At 44.4% G+C, this 15,538-nt stretch overlaps 1 protein-coding gene across 1 annotated transcript in view; it reads right to left on the bottom strand.

The window, feature by feature from the left end:
• The window catches only part of NECAB2 (N-terminal EF-hand calcium binding protein 2), a 310,753-nt gene that overhangs the window by 58,398 nt on the left and 236,817 nt on the right, over positions 1–15,538 (bottom strand). Inside the window, exon 6 of the mRNA XM_065416826.1 lies at positions 11,584–11,720. Coding sequence (XP_065272898.1) covers positions 11,584–11,720 — 137 coding nt within the window. The remainder of the gene's footprint in view (positions 1–11,583; positions 11,721–15,538) is intronic.

The raw sequence follows: 15,538 nt of genomic DNA, 5'->3' as shown, positions 1-15,538 counted from the left end.
GCTCTTTAACTAACTAAATAAAAAAAAATAAAAATAATAAAATAAACTGAAACCAACTGAGAAAAGCACCAACGGGAGATTGAGGTTAGTTGCGTGTTCCAATGCTGGATGCAATGGACATAAATCCGTGTGCAACAACTTGTAAGATGGGCTGCATAATAGCTCAACCATTTCATTTGTCGTTTGCAACATAAACAAAGTTGATAACAAAAACCTAATCAAAGGCCTGTGTGAAATGAAGTGTCCTCAGCCCAGTCCTGTATGTCTGTATCACGCAAAGGATCCGCGCAATTGGCTCCCTTTGCGGCAGACTCAGGCAAGGATTGAGTGGACTTGGCGCCTGAACGACTCCGTGTGGAGGCATATTGAGGGGGTAATCCGGAGAAGTCTGCATTGCTATTGCCTGTTCTGCAGACAATCTGCTTCAGGCTCCAGGGCTGTAAACCCACATCCCTACACACTTTAAGCTACCCAGCCCCACCTGAATTAGCGGGTAGGAAATGCCCTGCTCAAAAGCATCTTTTAAGAGAGTTACTGAGGATGTTCTCTTAACATCCTCAGTACATTTGTTCTCACAAATACAATGGCTCTTGCTATCTATTGCAGAGGGGAAACGTTGTCTCCCTGCCGTGCCTTCCTGAGCTTCCCTTTTGTGCTTCTCCCAGGGTTTTCTCTGGCCTCCCCTCACACCCAGGCTCCTGCCAAATCTTGTCTCTTCTCCATGTTTACTATTATCTTCCCCCTCCTCCTTTCCGATGGCCAAAACTGGATCACACCATGGTTCTCTCTTACTGAGATCATTGTAACCTCCTCTCCCATCTGGTCAGCTTTCAGTCAATACAACAGTATTCTCCCCCTGCTTGCCGCTCTGACAATGTCACCTCCCCTTCTCCTGGTTCCCTGTCTCTTTCCACATACAGATCAACTGCCCTGCTCTCACTTTGAAAGGGACCCACAGGACCGGTGCTATGGCCCCAACTTTGGAACGGTCTCTAGGAGGAACTCCTTCAGTGTGCCAGACCCCCTGGGGATCTTGCTTTTCCTCCTGGGTAAGCTTCACTGCCTCCTTCGACTGGCCCTCTAGGCCTGCAGCACTCCTGCTTTGCTTGCCCCGTGAGCTCCGTTCAGCAACTCCAACTGAGACAGACCCCTGATGGAGACTTGTCCACTCTTCAGGGATTAATGGACCTCGCCAAGCATTTGCAGTGACACTCACGCAGCATTGTCAAAAGAGCAGCATTTATTTATTAACTGGAACACAGCATAGGAAGTCCCTAGGGTAACACAGAGAACTAAAGGTTAAAGGAGAGTCCATTCTGGTTAGCCCAGAGCCAAGCTGTAGTGAACCCCTGGGTTCAAGCTTTGTCTGTCTCTCTGTCTGATCTCCTTTGTCAAACTCCAGGTGTGAGCCCTGACTCCTTCCAGCAGCCAACTCTTGCCCCCCACACCTCACATGTCTCCAGTCTTTTGGTCTCGAGCTGGGGGATAGCTGTTCAGCTTCCCTAAGGAGCGGTGGGGAAATCCATATCCCTCTGGGTCGTTGGTCGCTAGGTGTCAATGTGCTGGGGATTGGATTTGCCATTGTCTTCTCAGATGTTTCACTGATATGGAAACTAAGGCCCAGACAGCTAAGCAATACCCACACCTAAGTGTCTCAGCCTGCCGGGAAAGCAAACAGTCCCCTTCCACCCAAGGCACATAGGGGAAACTGAGACACAAACTGGCCTCTCAAAAATATTGCAAAATATTCCCACTTTGTCACAGGGGCCCAGATATTCTCTCAGTTCCCCTCTTCCTGCTCTTCAACCCAGCCCTTTGTTCCCTTCATCTTCTCCTCCCACTCTCCCATTCACGCTTTTTTCAAGCTGAACCCTATGCCTGGAATGACATCCCTCTTCCACTGTGCCAAGCATCCCTTTGTCTCCTCAAAATCCCCTTTCCTTCACCTACCCTCCCATACTGGCAACTCCAGGAGTTCTTTAACTAGTGCACTGCAAGGAGCAGGTCGCAGACTGTTGTGTGGACACCCTGTTTCCCATCTGCAGTCATGTGAGCCACCTCTCCTCCCATGTGTGGGTGTGCAGGACACCTCACCTCCCACACATATCCCACAACATCCGTGTGACGACTGCAGCACTTGGGGCATGGCAAATAACATTAGGAAAGTGCTGGTGCATTGTTCAGAATCCAGCGCAAGGAGTGTTTTGTCCTTTCCAGAAAAAAAGTTAACCAGACTGGCTCTTCATTCTATCACCCTCTCTTATCTATTCCTCTATGTCCTCTGAACCTGCTTCTCTGACACCTGCTCCCCTCTTCTGTGTGTTTCCTCTTCTCTTGCAGCAGCACCTCCTAGCTTAGATCCTTCCCCAGGACAGGTCTCCAGGCTCATAAGAACATAAGAACGGCCGTACTGGGTCAGACCAAAGGTCCATCTAGCCCAGTATCTGTCTACCGACAGTGGCCAATGCCAGGTGCCCCAGAGGGAGTGAACCTAACAGGCAATGATCAAGTGCCTTTTTTTTTGGAATAAAGCAGCTGATAACAAGGATGTAAACCAGAGTCTTGTGACCTGCTAGCTCTCCTTTCACTATCAGCAATGGTTCTGTGGACCACAGTTTGAGAACTGCTGGCCTGACCATCTCTTCTTCCACTACCTCATCCTCTACTTAAAAGTATTAGCACTCATACAATTCACTCAGCACGAAGTACTATTCTTTAACCTTGCCCCCTCGTTCTCCTATGCTCCTCCTTGATCTGCTCCATGTGTTTACGACTGCGACCAGTTCTACAATCACCTGGGAGGTTAAATGCAGACAGACAAGGACATTACCACCACTCAGAGTGGGTTGTTAATTGTGGTGTGAGACAAAGTATTAAACAACATGAGAATCAGCAATGGTTTGCACAATGGCAACAGTTGCACAGGGATGGGATCACTGGCAAATTATCACGCTCTTTTTATCGCAAGGCTGGAATTGAATAGACTCGTGTCCATGATTCTAGCCTAACAGGCTATTTTAATTCATAAACAATGACAATGCATGCATGCTTTTTTCTTCCTCTATGAATCGATTTCTTTTATAAAGGTGGCAGAAAGTGCAGTACATTTCAATGTAATCCTATAAACTTTCTTTTTCTGCTCTTTGAATAACTAAATAAAAATAATAAAATAAACTGAAGCCAACAGAGAAAAGCACTGAAGTGAGATTGAGGTTAGTTGCATGTTCCAATGCTGGATGCAATGGACATAAATCTGTGTGTAACAACTTGTAAGATGGGCTGCATAATATCTCAAGTGCCCAAAGTCATTATCATTTAACCTACTTTTATACCTCAAATTATAGAATTCACGTTTTTAAAAACTTAAAACACTTCTCAAAGCTATACAAATGTATGTACACTGTGCATCCTGAGGCAGTTTCCGCAATGCATGCTAAATGAATGAGCAACATGGAAAACATTTAGAATGTTTGAAAGAAAGGATTCGCTACTACTGAACAGCACTAAGGAAAGACCAGTTAGAGAAAAGTACCATAAATAGGTATATTGTTTCGGAATAATACACGGTAATTAGAATACAGATCTGTAAGTAAAAATATTGAAGTTGGCATTGTCCTGCAATTTGAGAGATGGATGGGAGTTTTCATAGAGATGTGAATGTCCATTAAAGACAATCAGATGAACTACCAGTTGGCAAATACTAGAATATACAATAAACTTTGGACAACATGACTCATAATTCTTCAAAGACGCACTAAATGCCTACTCTTCGTCCTCCTATTCATTAACCTGACAAATATTTTAAATGATCTCTATGAGAGGCGGTTCGAGACATAATAGATACTTTCTGGTGATATACTGTGTAGATCATGTGCCAAATTTTCAACTGCTCAGCACCCACAATCTGGGCCAGATTTTCAGCAGAGCTCAGCTCACGCTTAAACAACGAAACCATGAGCAGATTTTGAAGTGCTGAACATCAAACACCTCCCATTGTGACACTTATGGTCAGATATTCAACAGACCTCAGCATTCAACAGGCTCAAATTCTGGCCACTTATTTTGGTCCCTAAATGGGAGCTAAGCTCATTTAAAAATTCTAGCCAGAATGTAACTGAAATGCACGCACGATGCACTGAAATCAGTATATCATAAAGTGAACCCCCCAGGCCGCTGTGGATATTTCAACTCTTTGATAATGGTCTACTGCCACATTGAAGTTGTTAGTCTGTAAAAGGGAATACAACCTGACATGCAGCGGAGTTATTTGTCAAGGGAACAATTTCCAGCCTGCTATTGTCCCTGAGACCAGCCAGTATATCCTTGATATTTCAAGATTTCTATAGGGGGATGACAAATGCATCTGACAGATGATCCCCAAAGCAGACACTAGTTAAAAATAGAGAACAATGGCAAGGGTACCAAGAGAGAGAGACATGATTACAATGTGTTGAATAATTCCACTGTGAGTCCCTGAATAATACCCTGTCAATATTCAGGATATTATGCAAGAAGAGATGGCAATTTTTAAAAATGTGTAATGATGTGTCTCTTGGTATCTTTGCTGTTGTACTTCATTTTACAGCCCTCTATATAATTTTTAGATCATCTCTGCGATTTTATACAGAATAGTGAGATAATTTACTCAGACTTTTTGTTGTTGTTATTATTATTGAAATCTCCTTAGCATACAACAATAAGAAAACAACATTACGTATGGGGCTCGTACACAGGCATATAAATGAAAATGATGTCTTCAGTGATCTCTGATTGCTCCATCCGAAGACTCAATTCCTCATCATTGTGTCCACTGAGCTCTCGTGTTTACCCAAATTTCATATTGTGCATTATAAAAAGCTTTGCTGAAGGCCATTACGTGGCTTCCAAATTGACAGAGAGGAATTCTGTTCTTAGTCATGGAAATTAACAACGTTCCCACCTGACCTGGAAAATGTTGCAAGATATCATCTGAGCTACCTAACCCAGGCAACTACACTTTCTGTTCTGTGCACACATCTTCTGTTATCTGAATTTTGTACTGCATTGCTCAGTTAGAGACTTTATTCATATTAGCAAAATAGCTTGCAAATCCAACTGGCTTAAAGAAACCTGATTCTTTAACTCATTTGCTGAAAGTGCAGGGCAGGCTGTGGGCTTTTGGTAATTAGCAGGTGTGTATTTTCAGCATCGTTGGGGCTAGCACTTTTCTCCAAAAGCAGAAGACAGATTAGTTTAGTCTCTGGTGCAACAGCCAAATATTTAATGTTACAGACTTGGAATGGAGACGCTAGTAGGGGTGTGAATTACTGAGAGATCATGAAGTCAGCATCCAAGAAAGCTTCACACATCTAGGTGTTGAGATGATAGAAAACTTTTGTTAAACCATTGGGAAAGGGAACAGTAGAAAATGCTACAATCTGTCGTATCTAGGGCCTGATTCTCATGCCTGTCAAGTCGAGGGTTGCCATATTTCAAGTTCCCAAATAAAGGACGCTGCCAGGGCGGGGGGAAAACTGGATGGGTGTGTGTGTACTGGAAGGGAGTATTTGGGGGTAGTGGAGGGGTGTGCGTACTGGGGTGGGTGCTGGAGGGGTGTGTGTATTGGGAGGGGGTGTTTGGGGGTGGTGGAGGGGATGTGTGTACTTGGGGAGTATTTGGGGGTGGTGGAGGGGTGTGTATGTGTACTGGGAGGGGTCCTGGAGGGGTGTGTATGCTGGGAGGGGGTATTTGGGAGTGGTGGAGGTGTGTGTGTGTGTGTACTGGGAGGGGTGCTGGAGGGGTGTGTGTACTGGGAGGGGGTATTTGGGGGTAGTGGAGGTCAGTCCACTCAGTCACACTCCTTTGACATACTTGAGAGTATTCTGAATGCAAATATGGTGGCTATGGTCCATTATTGTTGTCAGTGGTGCCTGATATCAAGTGGAAGTAAGACTGCGTTGAGTGTCTTCCACTTACATCATGCACAAGCGGACAGAGAGCTGAACACATAGTTCTCAATGGTCAGCGAATAAAGCATGATTCACACCCAGTTTATCTAGGGGTCACACTGGACAGACCTCTTATATATTGTGATAATCTTACAAAGACAGCGACTAAGGTCAAAACACGCAACAACCTGCTTGGAAAACTGTCCAGAACGACATGGGGCACCAACACCCAAATGTTACACACTTCAGCCTTGGCACTCTGTTACTCAGCGGCGGAGTACTGCACTCCAGCGTGGGTTCACTTGCCTCACACAACGAGGATCAACACACAATTGAATTCCACCATGCATATCATTTTAGGCACACTTAAATCTATTCCTCTACCACGGTTATTGGTTCTCTGCAATATTCCTTCGCCCAGTGTTCGCAGAGAGGAAAGCGTAGCAAAGCTCGTGACAAAATTGTGTGATATGCCACATCTACTGCTAATTAAAGACTTGCTTAATGCACCATATGGTCATCTGCCCTCATGTCGCCCGTTGTGGATAAGTTTATTGGGTGAGGGATTTACGGTAAAGGACATGGTTCGCAGAGAAAGTGACAAATAATTATCTTGTCTCGGACCTCACTCAATGTCAGCCCGGGTTTGATTTACTGCAAAGGCAATGGAACCTTCCAAACCAGTTTCGTACTGGACATGGAATTTGTGCTGCAGTGGAATTTCAGTAGCGTTTTAGAGACAGTCCACTATTTCAATGTAGGCAGCCATGACACGTAGTGTTGAGGACTGCAAAATGACTCAATTTCCTGGAGATCTTCCTGTCTCGAATATCATTGATAAGAACACTGTGTCTTGGCTTGACTGGACTGCATATGCCAAATAAATAAATAAATACTGGTGTGAGTGGGGCTGTTGTAGAGGAGGAAAGACACAAAGAGGGGAAGGGGATAGAGTATCAAAAACAACAGAAAATTTAACCCAAAAGTTTGTTACCCAAAGCACAGGAAATTGAGTTTCTGAATGACTGTGTCCCCCAAACTGCACTGCTTCCAAAACTTCAAAGAGCTTTTCTTCTAGCATTCTGCACCCAGCAGGTACTCTTGTTTTAATTTGCAACATCTGATATACTGCCAGCATGATGACAGAATGTGCTGGAGAACATCTGACCCTCACAAAGCCAGTTTTCATCTCGGTTGGTGCTAGCATGTGGCATATTTACATTAAAAACCATAAAAAAGGGAAAAAAAATCTCTTCTATTAATTAAAGGCAACCAGGCATGAAATACTGATGCCCCCATATTTCTACAATGAGTGAGATTGTCTTTAAACTCTTTTTTCACAAGGTGTTTGTCACCTTGCTGGAGGCTCCCATTCTGATCTGCCAAACCATCTGATTCCCAATATAAGAACCTGTACTCATAATAGACGGGACCTGTTGTTTACAGTCAAAGTACCAATCTATTGTTCAGTTAGAAGGTAAGTACGTATTTGTGTATGGTCAAACATGCATCTACTCTACTCTCTCTCATGTGCCAGTGCAGATCCCAAATTTGGGAACATACATAAGATTGTGTTGGGCTAAGTAGTGGCCTGATTTTCAGAGGTGCTAAGCGCTGGAAGCTTCCATTCAAGTGAACAGGAGTTGCCAGTACTCTGAAAAGCAGGTGATAGGTGCACATTTGTACACCTGTAGTCCTGCAACCAAAAGGGCCAAGAAGTGAAATGTAAACTAGGGAATATTTTAGCCTTTCAACATCCATGAGCATTAAGTGATTTTCTCCAAGTGACTCAAAGAATTGGAAACTTAGAACAAAATGCTCCCCTCTGGTCATCATTGTGCACCTTGACTTAGCTCTTCTGCTCTGCTCTCTCTATGTGCCAACAGAGCTCCATGGAGATACAAGAGAAAAATATTGCCCTTCGCAATTGAATAATTTCCTCTTTCTTATCTATTCACACATGTAGAATCCTGGCATTAGAAACCCATTTGGATAGCAGCTCATGTACTAAACTTCACTGGGTGACCAAATATGAAGAGATAACTGTCTATGTGTGGAGGGATTCATAAGAAATACAAGGACAAATACATCCCTGGAGTACAGAAATGATTTCAGAGGAAGCTGCAACAGAGATTGACCTGACCCAACGTCCTTTGGCTTTTACATTTCTTACACTGATTTAGTAGTATGTTCAGAGTAATGATTGGCAGAGGGTATATGCAACTGGAAATCTCAATTACTGATACGTTTACTTTGGCATAAATATTGCTCACAAATTAAATGGGGAAAATAAAGCCGGAGTTTTAAAACACTATTTTATTAAAGGGCAGTTTTCTCTGCTTTAAAACTTGAGCTAAAAGCGGTCTCATTTAAAACATTTGAAACAGTATCTCAGTCCTATAAATCTTCAACAGATTGAAAAAAAAAATCTGCCCCATCGACACCTTCTCACCCTGCTGGTTTTCATACATATCAGGAGAAAAGAGCTTCTGATTTCCCCTAGACTGTTTCTATGGCAACCTGTTTTGGTTACAGTAAGTGAGCTCATTACTCCATGGAGATGCATGACATTGACACCCAGGGACTCTCTATGTTAAGTTTCAGGCTGTGCTTTAGGGTCTCTCTTATATTTGTCTTGACTTATACTTTAAAAAAGAAAACCTGAAACCCTTCTTGTCCTCCATCTTTTACCGTCAGGACAGAGAGCACTACATTGTGCTATGCAGATTATGAAAAACTCCTGCTCAGGACTTAAGTGTCACTTTTTTATGGCCTGATCCTGCCATGTGCTGAACTGAGTAAGAATTTGCAGGGTATCAGTACCAATCAGTGCTGCCAACTCACTGGCATGGGTACAATGCCCTGGACCTCTTTTCCTACACCCCCTCTCCATGACTTATATAGCACCTCAGATAACAGCCTCCTCTGCCATTTTTACATTGGATCATACTTATTAGCACATCGGAAGACCAGAGGTCACTGCAGAGGGAAATACATTAAGGAGTATGAAATATCCATGCTGTGATTTCTGGGACGAAAAGCAGCCCCACTGGTCTGGGGGTGGGGTGGTGGTGGCTATGAGCATAGACGTTAAGTAGAAGTTTTAGAAGTTAATAAATAATGCTGAGCTGGTAGAGTTACCAGGCAAAATTCAGACGAGAACCTAATGAAGTCAAGCTGAGCCCAAGCAAAGCCTAGAGGCTGCCCAAGAAAGTGGAACTTGCAACCTTCTTCTGCCACCCTCAAGGTGTATGTTATACCCACGTAGGCTCCTAGAGTCCATCCAGATTTACTTAGGGTACATCTGCACTGCAGCTGACATACTGGCTAAAAATACCAACCAGTCCAGTATATGGGTAAAGTATGTAGGTATGTAACCTGGTGCTCCATAACTTTAGGCCTTGTCTACACTTTAAAAGTTTTCCAGTATAGCTACACCAACCAACCCTCCTAGTGTAGACACAGCTTATACTGGCAAAAAAGTGCTTTTGTCAATTTAGCTTAAACCAGTTCTCCAAGCAAATAAGCTTGGAATGAAACACAGATTATCTAACAATGCACATGAGCGGCTGAAGAAATTTCTATTTTTAAGTGAGGGTTGGTGAAACATGCTGAATTGAGTCAAGAGTAGACAGGTCAGCACGCCCAGAAATTACAGATCATTAAGTTTTAGAGCAGTTGGAAGTAGTCTTAAATCCAAAACTTTCCAAAACGGATGACGATTCAATATTTGCAAGGGGGCAGGAAAGCAGAGAGGAAGGTAGGATGAGGTTGAGTTTGAGGCTCTGTAGGGGCAGATTTTCGATAGCCCAAAGCCCAGTAACATGCATGAACCATTGCCCACAGCTGGAATACCAGTTGTTATGCTTATTGCTGAAAGCAGCTAAAAGGAGGCCTTTCTGAAACCTTAGCACAACTAACAGACCAGGAGGGGAGGGGGAAGGAGTGACCTTGAGGAGTAAACACGACCCTCTGCCCTCCTGACTTGAGTTGTTTTTCTGAAGCATGTGGTTTTGCAAGATGGAAAGTTTGACAATAGTTAACTAAGCTATGTGAAACACAGCTGGTTAAACTGATGGAAACCCCCTGCCTGACACACTGGAAAACTACAGGCTGGAAATCTCCATCCTGAACTTGGCTTCTACTCAGCAGTTTTTTTGATGAGTAAGCGATGTAATACTAACAAATTGGATATAAAGAGAGGAAGAAATCTGAGCTTGGTGGACATCTGAACACTTGGACACCTCTCAAGTTCCCCTGCAAACAGAAGGCTGGCCACTGGAAGTCTATGGTTATCCACTCGAGACCTCCTCAAGACCCTGGGTAAATATGAATCTGGGGGTGATTTGGGGTGCTCTGCTAACCTGTGGTGGACATGTGTAAGTGCTGGAGACTAAATAAAGTAGAAGCTTTGAGTGAAAGCACTTTTGTTTGCCTGCTTGCATCAACTATCTATTGGCCGTACGGCCATCTGCCCTCTGATTTATTTCCTGATGCCTCCTCGCAAAGCGTAAAGTTACCAAGAGCGTTGGGTTCAGCAACATGCCGGGTAGCAGCTCCTGAGATCTTTTTAAAAATCATTACTTATTTATAAGCAGACGGCAAGGGATGCTGTCAAGGTAGATGAGGTCTCAGCCATGACCTGCATTTTTATTACATTTATTTGCAAGTGCCATTCAATTCTGTGCTAGCAGCTGCTTCAATGCTATTTCTTTTCTTATGGAAGATTAATGCCTGCAGTGCAGTCCTCAGCAGTAGCTCTAAGTTTCCAAGCCAATTTGCACAGTCCAACAACACCAAAAGAAGCTACCTTGCACAGCTCAGTGCTTGCATGCAATCCCAATGGCCAGAATTTGGCAGGCCCTTGTGTGGGTGGGGAGGGATCTCAGATCCCTCTTCCTTCATTCTTCCCCGCAGTACAGGGGCCTATCCACTGCAATCTCCTTGCTTTCCTAAGCTCGGGACCTGTCTCACATGCTGGGACACAAGCTACCTTGAAAGAGATGGAGTGAGACGGTGAGGGCATGCCCCGAGCACTGGCCAGCTATGGAGAGGAAGACGTGCTGTTCTCCCTAGCACACTGGGATGGATCGCCCTGAGGTCTGAAGTGGTGTCTAGCTCCTGGTGCTGGCCCTCTGTGTAGGCCTGAACGTCACAATTTTCACTCTTTGAAGCATATTTCCAACTTATCAAAATTAAAACTTTGTTTCCTACTTCTAGTTTGAGCTTCTAGTTTCACTTGTCTGCTTGTTCCATGATACACTATGAAGTAAACAGGTTTCAGAGTAGCAGCCGTGTTAGTCTGTATCCGCAAAAAGAACAGGAGTACTTGTGGCACCTTAGAGACTAACAAATTTATTAGAGCATAAGCTTTCGTGGGCTACAGCCCACTTCTTCGGATGCATAGGGCTGTAGCCCACGAAAGCTTATGCTCTAATAAATTTGTTAGTCTCTAAGGTGCCACAAGTACTCCTGTTCTTTTTATGAAGTAAACAGCATTTGAGAAAGGTGGCTACACCAGTTCAAGACACAGAATACATAAACATTCCCCAGCAGCACCATGGTAGTAAAAAAGGCTGGTTAACAAACAAAACAGATTAGTCTGTTAGAGCAGCAGTAGGGTGCAGAATGCAGAAGACAAGAAGATACTACCAACCTGATCTGATTGGTTTGCTCATCAATGGCATCAACAGCACTCTCCACAGAGCTCAGCAGAGACTGGATCTGGTTGGCAGTCTCCTTCAATAGGAAACGGGTCACAAACTGGTCCACGTTGGTCCCTCTTTCGTACACCTGAAAAGAAAGGCGCAGAGTTCTGTGATAAAGTGCCAACGACTTGGGGGGAAAAGCATCCGTAGAAACTGGCCACCAGGAATCCTGCTCCCTTCACCTAGAATGACCAGATGTCTCAATTTTATAGGAACAGTCCCGATATTCACGGCTTTGTCTTATAGTCATCTATTACACCTCACCCTCTGTCCTGATTTTTTACACTTGCTATCTGGTCACCCTATTCTCCACTCTCTAGGCCACCTTCTCCCACTGGACATACATGGAATGTATGATCATTCTCAGCAATTTCCATCTAAGTGATGGGGCAAATGCTCACAGAAGAATCCACATAATCACACTGTGGCCCTTCCATCTTAGATTCTGGTTATGGCAATTTCTAGATAGAGCTCACTTTGCGCATCTCAAGGTGTGACACTGGCTTGCAGAAAATTCATCCCTGTGGGCAGGCCCAAATGTAATACCAGGAATGGAAAGTTCCCAGTGAAATATACTGCTCTAAGATAGGTTCAATGGAAGCTTCATGACAGGATTATGGGGGAAAAAAAGAGGCTGGTTGGTTTATGCTAGTCATGTGCTGAAATTCTGAAATAACGTAATGACCTATTTAAAATAAAAATGGGAAAAGTTACATTATTCTGATTAACTAGAGTCTTTCTCCATGTTTTCTTTTCTAAATTACTGAATGTACCCAGGAAATGTATATCTGTTTGATGCGCTGGGTATATCCATATTGGGTCTCCAAGTACCTGGTTGCTGTGTGTAAAAACAGTAATTTCTGGGTGTTACTTCAATTGCCAAGAAACTTTTTCTTTTGACTTCCCTCTCCAACCCATGCAGCCATCTGACTGGCAGTTATCTGAATGGGTATAATAGCCTCTCTAGATACATTTGTGGATTCCTCATTCTTTGCTCTCTTCACAGCCTTCTGCAATTGCCCTGATGCTTGTGCAACCGGTGTGGTTCTTATGCCCAGCCAAGTCTTCGGGAACCCATGCTGGATGTGCAGACCTGCTTGTGCACAGAGAAAAGGTGCAGTGCTATTTCTTGTCCCAGTCTAGAACCCACGCAGGGGAAGGGCCAGTACCTCTGTCCTCCCTCAAAGGGGCACTCTGCAGCCATAGAAGCAACTAAGCTTCTGTGGACCTGAGGATACAGCAGTGGCTCAAAGAGGTTCTGTCTGTAGCCATCTTGTGACTTGGGACGGGAAGCATCCGGACTCCTCCTCCCCATGCGAATTTCCCAGTGCACAGCCCGGTTACTAGAGCTGTATAATGGGAGAAGCATTTGTCCAGGAAAGAGCAGAAACCCCCCCCCCCTTGTTAGTTAATTGGGGCGGACAGCAGAAGACAATGCAGCTGTTAACTTGTCACCCTGGGAAACTGATTAGTTTATTGCAATGCAAACGGGCACCGCGGGGAAAGGGGTGCTGCACAAGAGATGCCAGGGCTGCCCAGAGGATTCAGGGGGCCTGGGGCAAAGCAATTTCGGGGGCCCCTTCCATAAAAAAAAGTTGCAATATTATAGAATACTATATTCTCGTGGGGGCCCCCGCGGGGCACAGGGCAAATTGCCCCACTTGCCCCCCCCTCTGGGCGGCCCTGAGAGGTGCTCACAAGGCAGCACTCGCAAGCGTTGAATCCTTTTAATGGATTGGGTGCTGTAATTTCCCTGCCCTTTGGAACAGTGATTTATAGGCTTGCAATGATATGCCGTGGATCTCCCCAATTTCACTCAAATACATATATAACAGTCTGCATCTCCCCCCCCCCCCCCTTGCAGTAATCACTTATCTCAGTGGCACATGGGCAGTGCTGATACAGTTACAGAGTCTGTCACCATTTCCAGTACAAATATACCTCCCTTCTCCAAGGGGTTCCAACCCAGCTGTATCCATTTGCTTTGATCTGACACTTGACGTATAAGGTCTCAACCTGGGAGTATAAATTGCTCCACCCCCCAATTCCCTCATGAAGTGAAATTAAACTCAGTTCTTGGTCCACTCGTTCCTGGAGGGCCTCAGACTGAGGGGCCTTTGGGCATGAGGTAATTCTCTGTGCATAGTTTGCTGTCGCTTTCTGCTTCCATAACACTTTTATTGTGGTCAATATCTGTTCATCAGGCAGAGAAATGTGCCAGAGGGGATGAATGAATATTGTCTTTTAAGTTACATTCTGCAGACCAGTAGCCTAAATGTTATGTTGGGACTTATGTTTAATACATAAAATTCAAACTATGGTTGGATAGTGCACATGTGACTTTTCCAGTGGTTTTACATGCACTGCATTCCCTAACCAGCATTGCCAACTCTCCCAATTGCATCATGAGTCACGTGCCTTTGGCCAGATCTGGTGCCGGTCTCACTATGGTGCAAGATGCTACCGCCCTTGTGTGAATTTCAGCCCTGCCTTGGAAAAAAAATCCTTCTGATTGGCTGCTTTCCTCACTTGCCCCACCTACTGGGAAAGAGCAGCCAATTAAGGATGCTGCAGGATACAGCCAGAGCATTTCCCTCTTCCCTCAGGCCCAAAGGGAGTGTCTCTGTGGGGGAAGAGGGAACAGCTGACATCATTCTCAGGGGCGGTGGGGGAAGTGGGGGGTAGAAGGAGCAGCCCAGCAGCACAGGAGCTAGTGAACAGGAGTGGCTAACGGGAGTTTTGTGAGCAAGCTCTTCAGGTGAAGGAGGAGCGATTATGTGACGTTTCAGAAACTTTCATGAGGAAGTAAGTGTGACGGGTTGGATCACAGAAACCCCCTGGGAGCTGCCACCCAATGTGCCCAGACTACCTCTGCTCCTGCTTTCTCTGCCAGCTCAGGACTCCAACACCCTGTCTTGCTGAGCCAGACACTCCCGTCTGCTCCAACACAGACCCAGGGTCTGAACCACGTGCCCCAAAGCTGCAGGTTTACCTGAAAGCAGCTAACAGAAGTGTTCCTGTCTTTAACACTCAGATGCCCAACTCCCAATGGGGTCTAAACCCAAATAAATCCGTTTTACCCTGTATAAAGCTTATGCAGGGTAAACTCATAAGTAGTCTTGGCACATCAGTTGGCAGTTCCCAAGGGGGTTTCTGTGATCCAACCCATCACAGGCACATTAGAAACAAAAATAGGGGGCACATTTTTACAAGTGACTGTGAAATAAGTACACCAAAATAAGTCTCTACTGTACATATAGCGCTAAGGTAATTGCACAGCAAACTTGTTTATCTGAATGCATAAATCACCAGTTGGACACAAATGACTATTTGTGAATGCCAAAAACATTCCATTTGCATGAAAATCATTAGGCTTGCAATTGTGTGGGAGCATTTCTGAAAATCTGGACCACTCAGACATGATCTAGTTTCTGATCTTTTTCTACATGAGCCATTGATTTCTTAGCTCCCTGAGGATGACAGCCTGGCATTTCCAAAAAAAAAATGCTCAGACACTTGCATTTTTACTTTTCTTTAAAAGAATTTATATTTTTGAAGTGAAGAGTTGAAGGAGGACTAAGCTTAGCGAGGAGTTTTATGATTCATTAATTTCAAAATCGACTGCACTTTGAAAGTAATTACTTTCCAGGGCTTAAATGTCATTTTTATTGAGATTTTTATTTTAAGACATTGGCATCTCTGGGTAATGTTATTGGCTTGTTAAGATAATTTGAAACACAAGCACAGCATTTGAGTTCAATAACATTGGGACTGACTGGATGAGAACACATTCAGCAGTAAAAATAATCTCCACCAGGTCAACTGGTAGGAATTTAAATACCTGATTCAACTGGATGGCTCAGGGGACACTTGAAAGGCTATGGAGTTCTGGGTTGTGAGGCT

Source organism: Emys orbicularis, chromosome 14, assembly GCF_028017835.1.
Source record: "Emys orbicularis isolate rEmyOrb1 chromosome 14, rEmyOrb1.hap1, whole genome shotgun sequence".
Lineage (NCBI taxonomy): Eukaryota > Metazoa > Chordata > Testudines > Emydidae > Emys > Emys orbicularis.
Note: the sequence above shows the minus strand (reverse complement) of the source record. Positions and strands in the feature narration are given on the sequence as shown.